General features: G+C 33.3%; 2 protein-coding genes across 4 annotated transcripts in view; one reads left to right on the forward strand and one right to left on the reverse strand.

Moving 5' to 3' along the window:
• Positions 1-2,813, forward strand: part of LOC105172407 (pre-mRNA-splicing factor 38-like) — a gene marked incomplete in the record, with an annotated part of 5,177 nt that extends 2,364 nt beyond the window's left edge. Inside the window, 2 exon segments of the mRNA XM_020697512.1 lie at positions 1-15; positions 1,844-2,813. Coding sequence (XP_020553171.1) covers positions 1-15; positions 1,844-2,297 — 469 coding nt within the window.
• On the reverse strand, positions 4,646-9,351 carry LOC105172408 (probable protein phosphatase 2C 5). 3 transcript variants are annotated; one of them, XM_011093807.2, is made up of 8 exons: positions 9,168-9,351; positions 8,472-8,734; positions 8,213-8,384; positions 7,895-8,112; positions 7,677-7,784; positions 7,463-7,588; positions 7,152-7,378; positions 4,646-5,213 (listed from the first exon to the last, which is right to left on the reverse strand). In XM_011093807.2, the coding sequence occupies exons 2-8, from the start codon at positions 8,685-8,687 to the stop codon at positions 4,994-4,996; spliced, it is 1,287 nt and encodes a 428-aa protein (XP_011092109.1). In that variant the 5' UTR covers positions 8,688-8,734; positions 9,168-9,351; the 3' UTR covers positions 4,646-4,993. The 3 variants fall into 3 exon arrangements, with proteins under 3 accessions (XP_011092109.1, XP_020552976.1, XP_020552977.1); XM_020697317.1 differs by lacking the exon at positions 9,168-9,351 and adding an exon at positions 8,830-9,135; XM_020697318.1 differs by lacking the exon at positions 9,168-9,351 and adding an exon at positions 8,983-9,132.

Here is a 16,504-nt window from a genome sequence, read left to right on the forward strand (position 1 = left end):
TAATCATAGATACAGGTATGTCTTTTACCATGTGCATGTATGTGCCCTCTTAAGTTAGTCTATTCACTGCTTTCTGCCGGGACATTTCTTTTGGTGAGGAAGGTCTTGTTGGCTGTTTGAAATAAGATTTAGTGAGCTAATTCAACGTCAACTGCCTTAAATAGCTATCAGCTTCCATGTGGTCGCCCTTGAAATATCAACTATCTCCATTATTTGTGCAGTATTACTAATTGGAGAAAATTGCAGTTTTAATACCATAATTTAGGGTAGTTTGAAAGATTGGTACCATTTTTCCAAAATAGCTTGAAATGGTACCAAAAAAAGGCGCTACTTGCATTTTTTTATATTGACATTAGATTTCTAACAGCAAGGCACACGTGGCTGATAAGTCATGCAGCAAGGGCGGGTAAAAAACGAGGGAATTGCAGTTTTGATACCACAATTTAGGGTACTTTGCAATGTTGGTACCACAATTTAGGGCACCTTGCAATATTGGTACCATGTTCTCCAATTAAGCGGTGCCCTTTTTCTACTTAATCACTGCTATGGCCATGGGCTTCAGGAACGCATGCTGTAGAGAACATATGAAGTCATTTCTCATCTCATGATCAGCAGATCCTATCTCGAGACCAGTAACCAATTCCATGTCTTAGATTTTGGTCGGGAGGTTAGGCGGCAAAAGGACCGTGTCTTCATGGTGCATGTAGCTGACATGCTCACGTAAATTTCACTTATTCTCTAGTACTATGGACCATTGCTAGATGGGTACCCATGATAATGGGTACCCTGACCAATGGGCGTTAGATGCCTATCAAAAATACAAATGGACCTATTTTTGCATACCATTTCAAGCTATTTTGGAAAACATGGTACCAATGCAGAGTGTACTAAGTTGTGGTACCAAAAATACAATTTTCTCTACTAATTGTGATGCTTATTAGACAATGAATAGTTTTCTTATCTATGATACTTGTATGTAATGTCAGCTTCCCAATTCTTTATTCAGACAAGGTGACCATGATTAGATTATGCACCCGACACCCAATGCTAGAAAGTTAGTGTATGTTTCAAGTATGAGAACTTAGTTTGGTAACTTGGGTTTTATGTTCATATTCTACACGTGTGGTGGGGGGAGAAAGGATTCCACTTTTTTGGTGTTTTCGGTCCAAGTGATAAGTAGTTGGAAGCTGTTTCTTTTGCCAATTATATACACAATTGGCTCATACTCATTTGTATGATGATTGTCCAACTACCATGGCATTTCAAGCCTATGTGGCTCCTAACAGCTTCCTAGAATAAGATATTTCTGGTCCTGCCAGGTTTCTCTGCACTGACAGTGTGCAGCTGAGAAGTATGATGGATCAAACAATAATGCTCTTTGAAATAGTTGTATTTTCTGAATGCATTGGTTCCATTGTTTGTCCTGTTTGTTACTATCTTTTTATGCTGTTGACTTCAATTAATTGGAGTTTGGTATCAATGTCAAACAACTAATACAGTTGGCTGCTTCTTTATTTTTCAATCAGTACTTCATTGCTCATTTTTGGAATATAGTTCAAGTGCTTGTGGGTGTGAAACCTGTATTAAATTCTGTGAATGCCAGCTTTGTAATATATCTATTTTTAAATGATGTCAGTTAAGAACGTACCATGTACCTGTTTCTGTTGTACCTATTGCTGTCACTGCTATTCGTTCCCTTTTTCCATAACACCAAGAGTTAAAATTCTTAATATGCAAAATAACTATATCCTTGCACCCCATCTCTCAACAAAAAGAAAAAAGATTTCCTCTAGTTGGATTCTGTGGGTTTTGACTTAAGCTGACCCTTTATGTACACTTACAGGGATCGAGATTATGACCGAGAGCGTGATTATGACAAAGTTTATGATAGAGATCGTGGAAGAGGACGTGATAGAGATGGAGAAAGAGACAGAGATAGGCATCGCCCAAGAGATGAAAAGGATTATGGTCGTGAAAGAGACAGGGAGAGGGAGAGGGAAAGGGAAGGCAGGGAACGAGAAAGGCGAGATAGGGAGCGTGGGAGGAGGAGAAGCCATTCAAGGAGCCGAAGTAGAAGTAGAGATCGCAAGGACCGTGATGGTGATGACCGTCGCAAAAGGCCTCGTAGCAGTGCTAGTCCTAAAAGGCGTGGGGGGAGGCCTGAGGATGCTCGGGCTGAGCCAAGAAAGAAGAAAGAGAAGGCAAATAAAGATGATGGAACAGATCATCCGGATCCTGAGATTGCAGAACAAAATAGGCTCAGGGCATCACTTGGACTGAAGCCTCTCAAATTGTGAGAGTGGTTTTCGAATGCTACTGCTGGCTCTATACCTCCACTACCTTGTCTCTGTTGATTTTGATGGATGAAATGTAGCCCTGTTTCTCATTCAGTGCCTTCATTTCCTGTACGGCGCACAATGCCAGACTGAATTGTGTCTGTAGAACCATTCCACCCTGCACTCTGAGAAGAGAAAGGAAAGAAGCTCACATGGTTGTGGTAAGAAGAAAACAAAAATACTCCGTATGCTGGAAATTCAGGTACCAATTTCTGTAGTGTCTTGCTCTTTTGTTTTGGGAAGCATACAACAGTCATATTAGAAAACAAGTGAGAAACCACAAGGGCTGCCCTTGAAAATGCACTAATCTTATGCCAGTAGGTGCTGATTTGACTGTTAAAAAATCTGTGATCCTTTCTTTGCCTAACATCAAATTGAATGGTTGAACAGTGAATTAAATTAGCACTTTGTTGAAGTTTGTTGGAGGGCCTGCTTTTTGGAATTCAAATGATTGATTGTATCTATTATCAGTTGAATTTTGTTCAAAAAAAGCTGATGTCTTAGTTTCTGCTCTCTCTCATCTGTTGCCATCCAAGAAACGGATTTGCTCATGTAGGTTCCTAATATCGTTTGGAAGTGGCATCAGCTAAATTTGGTTACACAGTTACAATTTGATTGTTTAGATAACTGATTACTTGGTTGCCTTAAAAGAAGTATCAATTTTCAGGTATGTTTGCCCCAACTCGGAACGAGTCTGATTATTACAAGACGACGACTCAAACTTTACCTGACTTCAGGAAAGGACTCAAGGCGCGAAGTCAGTTTAAATTGCACGGATTATTATTTATTGTTGGGCTTAATTACACTTACGTTTCCTCTAGAAGTGCGAAGTTATACTTTCTTCCAAAGTTTTTAAATTACATTTTGCATCCCTTTCAAAATTTACTGTTTACACTTGCCTTTTTTTTTTTTTTTTTTTTTTTAAATTGCCTTTTTTTTTTTTTTTTTTTTTTGTAAGAGTTTGAACGAAAGATGCTAATGCTATTAAAAGAAATTACATAGCTTTTCAATTTTATCCCTCATTGAAAATTCCCATGTAATAATTTATACTTATAAGAGAAAAATGTAATAATTATAAACTCACTCCATAATTATGTTATATTTATTCCTTAATAAGTGTAAAAATACACAAAATATTAAATGATAGGTGCTATTCAAAATTATGTAATTTTCTTTTGACAACGTCAGCATTTTCATTTAAATCTTAACATAAAGAAGTCAGATGTAAATGGAGAAGAATTTTTGGAAGGAGTATAAGTATAATATTAAAAATTTTTTGAGAAAAAATATAATTTCACATTTTCAGAAAAAAGTGCAAGTGTAATTACCCTTTATTACTATTCATCGATGTGATGAAACTTGCAAGGCGCCCGACATATATCATGATGTAATTGATTTTAGATTAAGATTCTCCCATGAAAAGAAAGGTATAATCTTAAAAGAAACATTAAATAAGAGTTATTTTTTTCATTATAATGCCGGAATAGCATATTAGAATCATGTCCGAGTTTGAGATCTACAATTGTAATCTTTAAGTGCATAGCTCCTAAAGCATCTTTTGTAATGAAAAGAGTGCGTTAGCATTTAGGCAGAATAGGAGTAGGTATTGTTTGATTCCTTTTTTGGAGTATCCGTTTTTGTTCAAAAATTGTAAAGAGAAAATATACAAATACTTGTGAAATTTAATATATTTGGCTTTTGCACTTTGTATTAATATAAGATACACACACACAAAAAAAAAAGGTTAAAATACACTAATATTTAAATATTTTTGGCTACATTTCAGACATACAGCAAATGAGAAACAGAGTTATTAGTTATATATCTGGAGATCACCAGTTCAAATATTTACCTTTTTAGGTGGTAACTGATTACCATGAAAATGCAATTTCCCGTCAATAATAATAACAAAAGGGACATTTCTCTTCAATATCTCAAGTATGGAAGAATATTTTCATTACCTTTTCTTAAAGAAAAGTACAATTTTAGACTATTGCTTCATAAAGAAGTCAGGAAGGGAATGGGACAAGCCTTAGGATTCCTTCACATAAGCCAGACAATTGCACATGGGATGACATGTAACATCACATATCCTATTCCACACCCACCATCCCTTAAAACACACAAACCAATTGAATCAAAGATAAATACTTATATATCCCTTTTACTTTTATAATAGATAAATAATCTTTTTCAGGTTTAATTCTATGCAGCTTTGTATCTAAATCAATTATGTAATAATCGGTGCACAAACATGTTCTCCAATGGCAGTGGCTCGTATATGAGAAGGCATAAACGATAAACGGAGGTACTCGTTGATGGGATCAACGGCAGAACAAATTATCATTACAAGCAAGCCATAGCAACCAAACTGATGCAATACACATCATTTGCAATCATCATTTCTTTAATTACATATACTCAAGCTGTTAGCAAATCAGATTATCACACCCTCATGTATTAGCACGTCCGTTTCGGGTCAAACATCAGTAAATACGGCCGAGTGCAGACAGGAACCACAACAAAAAAGATTGCTCCCTAGAAATATCTACCGAATAGCTTCTTACACACATCTAACGATTACTACAGATGGAAAACGAAGCATATGCTCACACTGCCAAATAAAGAATATATATTGATATTTACTAGTTACCGGGTTATGCAGTCACCGTAGGTCTACTTGGCTTTTTCCCTTCCATGGCATCTTTCTTTCTACGACAACTTGCGCAAAGGAAAGGACCTTCCCATGGCTTTGACGAAGGAGAGAAAAATGGGCCTGAATTAACCGACAAACCGTCGCTAGGTGGCTGATCCACTTGGCAAATAGCACATCTAAAGAGCCCGGAGTTTGAGTCCAGAGGGAAGTCCTTGCCCAGCCTGCATGTAGTGTAGTGCGGATTAAAGTTTCTTTTTAATTCAGTTGGTATGAAGCTCTCTGATCCATTTTGTGGATCCAGAACAGCAGCATAAACCATAAAAATAAACAGATAAGAAAACCTCAAGTTAATTATACAACTGCTAAAAACAGAAATACATAAAACTTTCACCACTAGTTTCTTCTAGAAGCTTCTTTTACTTTCTCAAGCTAGCACTTAAATCAACATGTGCCGCAACCTGAACAACCATTTAGTAACAATATTCTTTGATTAGGTCATAATATCACTGTCAACTGCGTTACTTGAGATCATTCCTAAAGCTTCATCATTCTAAGATGCAAGATACTTATCCACATGATGCTTTTGAGAAGTAGAAAGTAAAGAAACTAAGCTTAGTTTTATTTTAGTCAAACTTAAGCACTTGACATTCATCCATATTCAAGTGCTTTACGTTTTTCCTAATTCTGTACAGCAAAGGAGATGATTGTCAGTTGGGAGTGGATAATCTTATGTAGGTTTGTTTGCTTTGACACACTACTATCATGTAGGCTTTATGAGCACTCCTATCTTGTCCAAGAGGCAATGATAGAATAAAATTGCAAAAGATTTTTCAGCAAAGATGCTTTTCTCATTTTCCCTGTCACTCAATCACCTATACTTCACTGTGTTAAATACTCCAACATTTTTGGAGATTGAAGTATCTCTTCATCTTTTCCTTTCTTTCCTGCATGAGCAAAATCCATGGCACTGAAATGCTTAAAGAGCAGCCTTGTGAAATTACTAAAGAACTGCCTTGAGATGGAAAGAGATCAAATTAATAACTTAACCAGACAAACCCGCACGTTTTGTGAAGAACATAGCAAAAAGTTTTCACGTGATTCAACTTTCTCCAAGCACGAATAGTTGGACTTCAAGGTCAGAGACAGCCTCGAAATAATGGTGACTTGAAATACCGTAATACATAAACAGCAAGAGAGTGCAGTTAAAAGCACAAAATGCCCACAGGCACCAAGATCTACGAGAGAATAAGCATAATTGCAAAGTATTTATATCCATATTATATCCTAAATCAATAGATTCCAGATACGCTCAGTAATTTCACCAAAGCTTTGGCTAATTTTAACATTAATCTAAAAATACCTTTAGCAGATATTCCAATTTTTGTCACAAAGTAAAAACAAGACACTATACTACAAATCAAAGGTGACATGGACTAGAAGAAATTCAAAAATCAAACATGTTTACAAATTTTCTTCACTCCATAAGATTTTCTTTACTCACACATTTATCACATATTTTCTCTCTGTTGCCAAACATGTTTGGCATGGACTAGACATTGATAATGATCCTACCAATATCCACCGCATGTTTCTAACAAACAAAAAATGGCCACGACATAAGAGAAAGGAACACCTAAAACTACATATTGATATGAGAAATAACATCTAGAAGGAATGAATCAATAAATATCCAATAACATACTTAGAAATCAACAGTTAACATTCAGTAGCAAAACAAAAAGGAAATATCATGTATATCAACAAGTTTGATATGATAACATCTCATGATCTCTATAATGGTGATCATGTGATAATCTATTTTCAGATCTATGTTGGCAGGATAAAAAAATATGTAGTACTGCTAAGATATCAGAGAAGAGAACAAGCATTTTGTTTAACAAAAACAAACAAAAAAAGAATTTATGCTCCACCAGTTGTAGCATGCAAGAAATATAACTAATAATAATGACCTTGTCATAAATTGAAACACAATCATGAGGGGCATGTAAAAATTCTGAATCCAGACGTTGGGAAAGTTGAAACTGAAGAACTTATATATTTGTATGCTGCTAAGAAGACCTCGAGTTTTCAAATCAATACAAGTTTCATGCTGACAGAGAATAGGCAGGAGATAATTGTGCCAAAGAATGTAAACACACCTTTCAGCGAGCATTGCAGAACCCTCCTCGAATAATTCCTCTACAACTCCAACCGCCGATAGCCTATTAGCTCCTTTTGCATTTTGATATCGCTTCCCAAAGATAAGCGAACTGAGCAAATTTTGCTTCTTTTTAGGTGTTGGGGGCAAAATAGGATGGTCATAAGGAATAATATCAACAACCAAGCAGGTTGTATCATCCTTCAGTCCTCGTGACCTAAGAGCCTCCTGCAATTAAAACAGGTTAGAATTATCATATTCTTCCGTGAAAAATCAATTTGCAAAAAAGCGAGTTCTTATATGATAAGATACCTTCACTACCAACTTGGCAGCAAGTTCTGCAGGTAAACCTCGGCAAGACTGAGCAGCAACATCAGATGACAAAGCATCCCATATACCGTCAGAGGCAATTATAAGCCTTCCACCAGCATTTGAGAGCTGACATCCAGAAATACTTTATTAGTTGTAACTATATAATGCGATATCTAATATATTTAATCATCTTTTAGGGTGACAGGTTAAAAACCTTGACTTGCTTAACATGAGGAATTGGCACAATAAACTCGCCAACATCTGTATCGCCAATAGACCTTGAAAGACATAATCCACCAGGCCAGCAACGTAATGGACCAACCTAGAAACCACAAATCAACCAGAATAAGTCATGAAATCTCTGAGTAATAAGCACTTCGAGTTTGAACTAAGAACAAGAGAAGTAAATAAGAGGAACGTAATCAAAATTACCTCACTACCCCCGAAAACATTGAGTCTTCCCACTTCACCACCACTTGCAGTTACACGCTCGCGTTCTTCAACATTCTCTTCCAGCCGATGGTCAACTGTCAACAGAGAAACAACCCCTCCTTGCGTGTCCAATATGCACCGAGAATCTCCGACAGATGCGACAGTCACAGTCCAACCATCAATCACAACAAATGTTACTGTTGTTCCAGAGGTCTCACCTGTCATTCATAGCAACCAGCCAAAATAAGATGATGCGGAATGAAAGGTCAATCAGCCCGTAAAGGGAAAAAACTTATCGCCACCAAATATCGGACATACCTCGCTGCTGAAACTCTATGTCAGTTTTCACAAACCCTGCAACTAACGCCCTAGGAAGGGCTTGAAGCCACTCTTCCCGCTCAAGTGTTTGAGGAATAGCACTCAAGACATTATTCAGCAAATTCTCTTTAGCAAATATGGCAGCTGATATACCATTATGCCCATCAAAAATCTGCCAATAAACCAGGCAAGTATGTCAACACGGATATTTCAAATCAGACATCAACTTCAATTACTTGATAATAAGTGTTAGATATACCGCAAAAACTGAAAACGACGTAGATGGATTGCCCGGAACCCTTTGGCAGTCGGGCTTGATCAAAAAATAGTCCTCTCCTTTCTTAGCCAGAGCAGCTTGCCCGTACTTGACTGTGGGTTTCTCCAACTTCTCATTTCTCAACTCACGACCAATCAAAGTCCCAAGTGGAACGGGCTGTTGTTTCTGCTTCATATTGGACACCTCTGTCTGGCTCATTTTAGTACTCTTTGTTTCAGCATTTCCAAAATTCTCATCTCCAAGCTCTGATCCCCAAAAAATGTCTATATTAGTACAAATTCAGTACACCTCATTGACACACAATTCAAAAGACTTGATCTAAAAGACCCAACGGTTTTACCCAAAAGGGTGACTCTGCCCGGAACTTTTCTATCTCCCGATAGAAGTAAAAGAAGAAAACTAGGTTCAAATTAACCAGAACTAGAATAAAATGTAATCAGCTTCTTCCATAACCCATAACTAACATAAAAGAACAGCACATTAAACACAAGACCTAATTGTATCCCTCAACCCTCAAAACTTCCAACGAATCAAACACAAGAGAGCATCTTTCCCGCATTAAATACGAAAATTGGATACATTTGAGCACATTCACTGACGAACCAAGAAGAAAATGCTTAAAAAAGTGCATTGAGAGAACATCTTCAAAAGCAGCAAGAAAGTAACGCGGGGACTTACAGCCCAGACATTGATGGAGGTAACTGAAGCAGATCGAGATAGCTCAAAAGTTGCAAACCCTAGAGAGAGAAATTGAGGAGTTTTTGTCTTTTTTGTGTAATTTGATTGGAAGAGGAAAATCTAGACAGAGACGACGCGGAGAGAGAGAGAGAGAGAGAGACAGAGACGGATTTTGGGGCAAAAGCCCTCCGATTCCGATTGACATTTATTTATAATAATTTTAGTTATAGTCCTAAAGTTTTATCTTTTTTAAGGTAAATTACTACCACATCACTTATATTTCAATAATTATAAATAATATCAGCAGTAATTTTTGTCCCTTCAAAAAATAATATCAAATATATATTCATTTATTTTAAATATTTTACAATCACTATTAATACATAATTTGATATTTAAAATAGTCTGTGCCCTCATTTAAAAACAATATTAGACGTATTATCATCCATTTTCAATAATTTTTAAAACTATTAAAAAATAAAATCAGACACTCGGCATATTTCTCAATACAAAATTTCAATCAAACTCATTTTTCCAGACTCCAACCGCAAAGTGGCCCGATCTCGTGTCCAGGTGTTGAATTTTTCACTTGAATGTCACGAGTTTGAACCGTGCTCATGTCCTAATTAAACTCGTCACTTTATGTGGTTGCATTATGGGACGGTGGTGGTCGCCCCAAATGCTTGATCAAGTAAAACCTGAGCATGGATTACTTGGGGCGGGTCAGGAGGGTGGGGGAATTAAACAGTAGTAAAAGTTGAGAATATTTCAAAATAAAAATTAAATGTGAAAAAAGTTAAAATTATAGTATTTGAAAAATAATTTAATAATTACAATTTACTAATAAGTTGCAAAAATTAATAGAAAATTATTTATAATATTTGGCTTAAAATCAACTAATTTTAAACATTTTAAAAAAGAAGTTATAAGTCAAAACCATTATTTTCAACTTATTTTCAACAATAAGTTAATAAGTGATTATTTTCAGTATTTGCAACGCAATTCTTTGATAACTAGTAGGGCTACTGTAATCAAATTGAGCAATATTTCTACAAATTTTGACGGTAAGGCGTTCTTAGTTAGGATAGCCGCAACAAATTTTTCTTGATATAAACTTTTTTTTTTTAAAAAAAAAAAGAACCATTTTTTCAAACTTTTTATAACCTACATAAACCTATATATTTTGGCTTTTCTTTTTTTGTTATGAAAAGTACTTTTTTAGTTATAAATAGTATATCTTAAATATTTTTTTTTATTATGTATTGAAATTTGGGTAAATTTTGATTGTGTTACTAATTTCAAATTATGAATTATTAAATTGGCAGTTGAAAATTACTGACACTTAAAATTACAACAATACTCATTTTATTTAATATTTCTAATATACATTTTAAATGAAGTTCTAAATTTTTGGTATTACACCAAAAAATATTATGTTTTAATACATTGTAATGTTAATTTGACAAATACTTAAGCAACTTAAGAACAATTAATTAGGGATAACCACCACATAGATTTTGCACATGATTGATAACATTTGTCGGGTCAGTCGGTAAGAATGAATCACTTTCAGTTGGATGATCGTGTGTGCAACTCCCCCCGTCGATGTAAGGACTGTATTGGTGGAGAATATGATAAAACTATAAAGATTATTTATTATTTACACGTATGGACGACGTAACACGAAAGCCAGTATTTGTAGTATAATTGCTTATTTCTTCCAAATGGTCCGCCTCATCTTTCTACCGACAATCTACTATCATGTTATCTCCGTACTTTCACCCCATGTTCATCTCTTGTCCCGCTTCTAAATTGTACTTTAGTATTTTACCGCCGTATCTGTCCCTCCATTTTTTACTATTACTTGCTCCACTTTTAATCATGTATTTTTTTTTTAATATATGTGCCGTGTTCATCTGATTGTATAAATGCAAATAATGCACGACACAATAACCATATATAAATATATAAATGAATAAACCAAATCAAAGTGTTGATCCAACACCACAAAATCAAGAATCTATTACAAAACTTTAATAGATATTGATAAATAAGGAAGCACACAAATAGAATTTATTGGTTGAGATTCTATGTTTTGTACCCATCCACAAGACAAGATACCTTGTTTTATTTGGATTTAGATTGATGGTATCACTAATTACAATGTGTGGTGCACCCCTCCCCAAGAAATTACATCAAATCCCAACTTGATTAAAATATAATCTACCTAATTAAATTAATTAAATCCATTTTTTTTTTGTTTTTTTCTATTTTTTTAGTGGAGTTTATAGTCTAAAATATCGAAACAAAGAAAAAACATGCGACCGGCCAATACGTTGTTTAATGTGTTGTTTTGTGTATTTGCGACGTACAAACTATAGAAAACTGCAGAAGAGTTCAGGGTTAAATGCAACGGGTTCCCATGCGAAAAATATTAAGACATAAAAATGGCAATAGAGTTCTCGACATTTTTAAAAGATGGGCAAGTGAACTGCTAATACGAGAGACAGTAAGTTTCTTTTCATTTTTTTGTTCAGGGGGAAATTTTTTTCGATTAGTGTTTTTATAGGAGGGTAAAATGTTGTTAACCTGAAAAATTTATGTAGGTTTATGATTATATTATGTCGTTAAAATATCACAAAATTTGCCTATGCTTTTATAACAGAAAAACGATAGTTCAGTGTATTTTAACTTATTCTTTATTTATCTTAATTATTTCAAAGTGAAAATCATATTGACGTCCTCTAGATCTAATTACGCAAACACCCCATGTCATTTGCAGAATTAAGGTTGCATTTAGATTTAAAGATTTAAAAAATTCATGATTTAAAATCCTTAATAACAAATTAATTCTAATTTCTTGAACATTAACGGATTTCAAATTCTTTTCAAATTAAATAATTTGAAATTATTTTTTCAAATCATTTTCTCCAATTCAAATCCATTAAGCCAAACGCACCCCAAAAGTACTTCTCTTAAAGTTGTAGTTATAATTAGAAGTATATCCCTTATGATAATAGTATTATACACGAATACCATATGAAGTGCGTTGCACAAATACCCCTCAGAGTGTCTATCTGTCATTTCTCAAGAAACATACGAGGCTTTTATAATTAGCCTTAATTTGAGGGACCGCAATGCAATTTATCCTGTTCCGAAATATAAGGACCAGACATACTACTTTGGCTTTGTGTCTCCCAAAAACAAAGTGAAAAACACCTTCAGAATTATAAACACCAAACAGAGCACAAAGGATTAGCATTGGTACCAGCAAATCTCGAATTAACGCAAGGAATCGTTGTTTAATTTAAAGACTCGTCAACACGCTTAAAATAAGCGTGTTTCATTAATTCAGATAGAATGTCGTATGATTATTATGTTCTCTTCACTCTCTGACTCACTACCAACCACAGCTCATCTACAGATAATTATCTCTTAATTTAATTCCCATTTAATTATGTGGGTTTTATTGACTTTTTAGACTATTTTTATTATATAATCTCAGTTTTCTCTATCAATCATCTTTAATACAATAATTCTCTTCTAGTTTCTTTATATATCCTTATAATTTTTTAATTTTAAAGCAGCATTTTTTCAATACTGGCGGGATGAGCGGACTTGATGGCCACACTTACTGACACCGTAATACGTTTCATATTGATTGCAAACAAATATAGTTTGGATGGTTTATAAATTTTAAGGTTTCGTATTCTTGACAAAAGTGTATTTTTTAGGACAAAATCGTAAAATTTATACAAAGTTAGAAAGGATAATACATCGTACAACGAGACAACGATTACATCGCACATTACATCACCTGTTATATATATTACCGGTTGCAAACGAGTTTTTTTGGGTGGTCATAATTCTTTAGATCTTTAAAATTGCGATATTTATATGAAGTTCGAACGGATAATACGTTATCCAATGGGACATCGATCACATTGCACGCTATATCACCTGGCTACACATATATGCATTATTCCCCTTTTCTTTTTTCCTTCCTTTTTTCTCTTTTCATGCAAAAAAACACTTTTTTCCCTTTTTATTGTTGCATGATTGTATAGTTTTTGCACCCACAAATTCCGAATAAATGTTAATTTTAAATAAATAAGTTATATTTTTTTGTTAAAATTGACAAAAAAACAATTTTGACTTTTTAAAAATTAAATCTCAAAGAAAATTAGGAGTCAGTAAACTTTGAAATAATTATTTTTTAATGCAAGTTTTATAAATAATTATTTTATGATGACATAAATAGAAGACTTGTGGTTGTACCCATGACTTGAACTTTATGATGAATTAAAGTTATTTAAGTATGTAAGTAAATATTATAGAAAAGTATAGTACCACATATAATAAAATTATTATTAATTATTTAAGAAATGTTGTTTTTTTTTTTCTAAAAAAAATCAAATTGGAGCCCATATACAATTACGATTTTCAAACAAATTCTGAATTTATTTTATTAATTCAGACAGACCCTAATATGTATAGGTTCGCTATGACTATCGAATTATTTTGGTGTATATAATCATCTAAAATTGTATAATTGTAGAACATTTTTAAATAGCCGAACTCCCTAATACTATTCGTACGACCTGTATTGTCATTTCTCTTACAACGTATTAACTTGAGCATAGGAGGGTTATAACTGGAGTTTCCCAATGAGCTCTAACAGTGATGCATTTTGCAGGATCATATCTTGAAAATCGAAACGTATTCCAAAATCACTTTAAAACATTCCGTTACGAGTATATTTTGAATAACGCATATTACTTACTTATATATATATCAAATACAAGATAATTGATCTGCTCAAGTGTTATCTTTACTGATTTTTGAGCCCTAAAATTCAATGTCCACAAACTATATTCCCTTTGCATATAGAGGACAAATGGGCATTTTCTCCCCAGCACTTGAAACCTTTAATGACTCACAACTATAAAGTTTAACTTTTTTCTTGGACTACAAAATTGACAAATATTCCAATTTGTTAGTGAATTCCAGCACATAAATTAATATCAATAACATATTTATTATTTTTATTTAATTATGAAATTATTTTTTGAATATACCCCTGCATTTATTTTAATTATTATGTACCTTGTTGACAATGTCTAAGCAATAATTAATGCCAAAACATGTTTATTTATACGTATTTTATTGCAAATATATTGATTCGACACAACACAACAGTTCAATATATAATACAATCTCATTAACTAACTCACTTTACACGAAAACCTATACAAAATTCTAAATACATATTTTATACTGAAACTAATAATAAAAATATAAACAAACAGGCTATAATAAGAATTTTACCTGCCGATTTCGATTTTGCTTTCTCGATTTATCTGTTGGAGTATGAAACCTAACCCAACATTACATCCGGATCTCACGAGAAGTTTTTTGTCAGTGGTGAAACTAAAATTTATAATATTTTATAGGTGTTAGTATAAAGAATTGTATGAGATGAACTTTACTTATAACTCATTAAAAATAATTATAAAAAAAAATCAATTTTAAACAATCATGGACGTAGGAGAATTCTCCACACCACATAAAATTTGTGTCCCATAACTATTTTATATATATATATATATATATTTATTTATTTTTTTTTCTTTTTTTCTTCACACATTCACAATCCCACTAATTTAAATTTCTAACATTATCCTCACACACAAAATATATCCTTGAAATTACAAATACTTTAATATTCCTTGAGCTGTCACAAAATGGTATTTTTTAAAAAAATTTTAATAATGAGGGAATATTTATAATTATGAAAAACTTTAAAAGAGTCCGTTGTAATATACCTATAAAAAAAAATATGTATGTATATGATCATGATGTGAGGATGACATCTAGGGTAGTCTACAAAATAATTAAAATCGCTACAAGTATCATCTGAATGACAAAATATTTTAAGGATCCCTGTACTTCTCACCCTAATCGATTCGAATCTAACTTGATCTGAACGTGACCTGGTAATATACTTGATCACAACAAGTATAATTTGAATGACAAAATATTTTAAGGATCCCTGTACTTCTCACCCTAATCGATTCGAATCTAACTTGATCTGAACGTGACCTGGTAATATACTTGATCACAATGACCGTACGATCATACTTGGATCTGTAGTACACACTGTATTATACGGTTTGCTTAGTTTTATAAATACACAATCTGCAGTCTACAAGTGCCAAATATATTTTTTTTACTGTCGTATTTAATCCCCTTGACATTTTTATTTTCTACTAATATTACTAATTTAAGTATTAAAAAACTATAATCAGCATCTACGATCGATATTGTTCTTACCGATCTTCGAGCCCAGATACATTTACAATCCGAAACCAAATATAGAATTTCCAATAAATAAATAAAAATGGCAACATCAATTGTGAGTGAAGGATGATGGGATATAGAGGAAACCGGGAGGTGATGACGTGGCCATGTGGCTCATGGGTTAGGTTGAACCACCCATTTCTTAAGGAGGGGTCCTTTGCAAGCTGGAAAGTTGATTTCTTCCACCACAGCTTTTATTTTTCAATTTTCTTCTCCAACTTCATACTTTTTTTTTCTTTTGACATAGTAATGGAGGAAAATCAAATTATTATATAAATAAGTTCTAAGGAAATTATTTTATATAGTTAAATTAAATTATATAAAAAAAATTGATCCCACATCATATTACTACATATTAAAATGGGTGTTGTATACTTTTAAATATGATAAATTATATTGACATTTCTTGAAATTAGGTTTAAATACACAAATACTTCGTCCTTTTACAGAATTACAAGTACACCCCTTTAGGGGGTGTTAGTGTAATGAGTCTTGGGGGGATTAGTGCGAACTTTTGACACTGTATAGGGGTATACTTGTAATTACAACTACAATTTTAAGGGCTGTAACTATAATATCGTAAAAAATAGAGGGTGTTCGTATGTTCCGACTTAGCCTTAAAGGGTGTTCATATGTTCCGACCTAGCCTTAGAGGGTGTCAATGCAATTTACTCTTTTAACTAAATATAAAAATAATTTTTTAATCGTGATAAATAATTTATTTCTTCAAATAAATAATAAAAAGACAAGGATGAAGATCATAATAGCGTTCTTTCTTCTTCTTATTTTTCTTTTTCTAGATTAATTTTAGAATTTCATTAATAAAAGTTATTTCGTAAAACAAGTACACATGGAACTTATGGGTTGTTTCGGGTACATATTAATTGGACTTTATACATTTTTTTTTGGATAAATTTGTTACAATTACATCATTAAACTGAATTAATAATAACTGTAATAATCAATATTAGATATCT

Source organism: Sesamum indicum, linkage group LG10 (assembly GCF_000512975.1).
Source record: "Sesamum indicum cultivar Zhongzhi No. 13 linkage group LG10, S_indicum_v1.0, whole genome shotgun sequence".
Taxonomy (NCBI): domain Eukaryota; kingdom Viridiplantae; phylum Streptophyta; class Magnoliopsida; order Lamiales; family Pedaliaceae; genus Sesamum; species Sesamum indicum.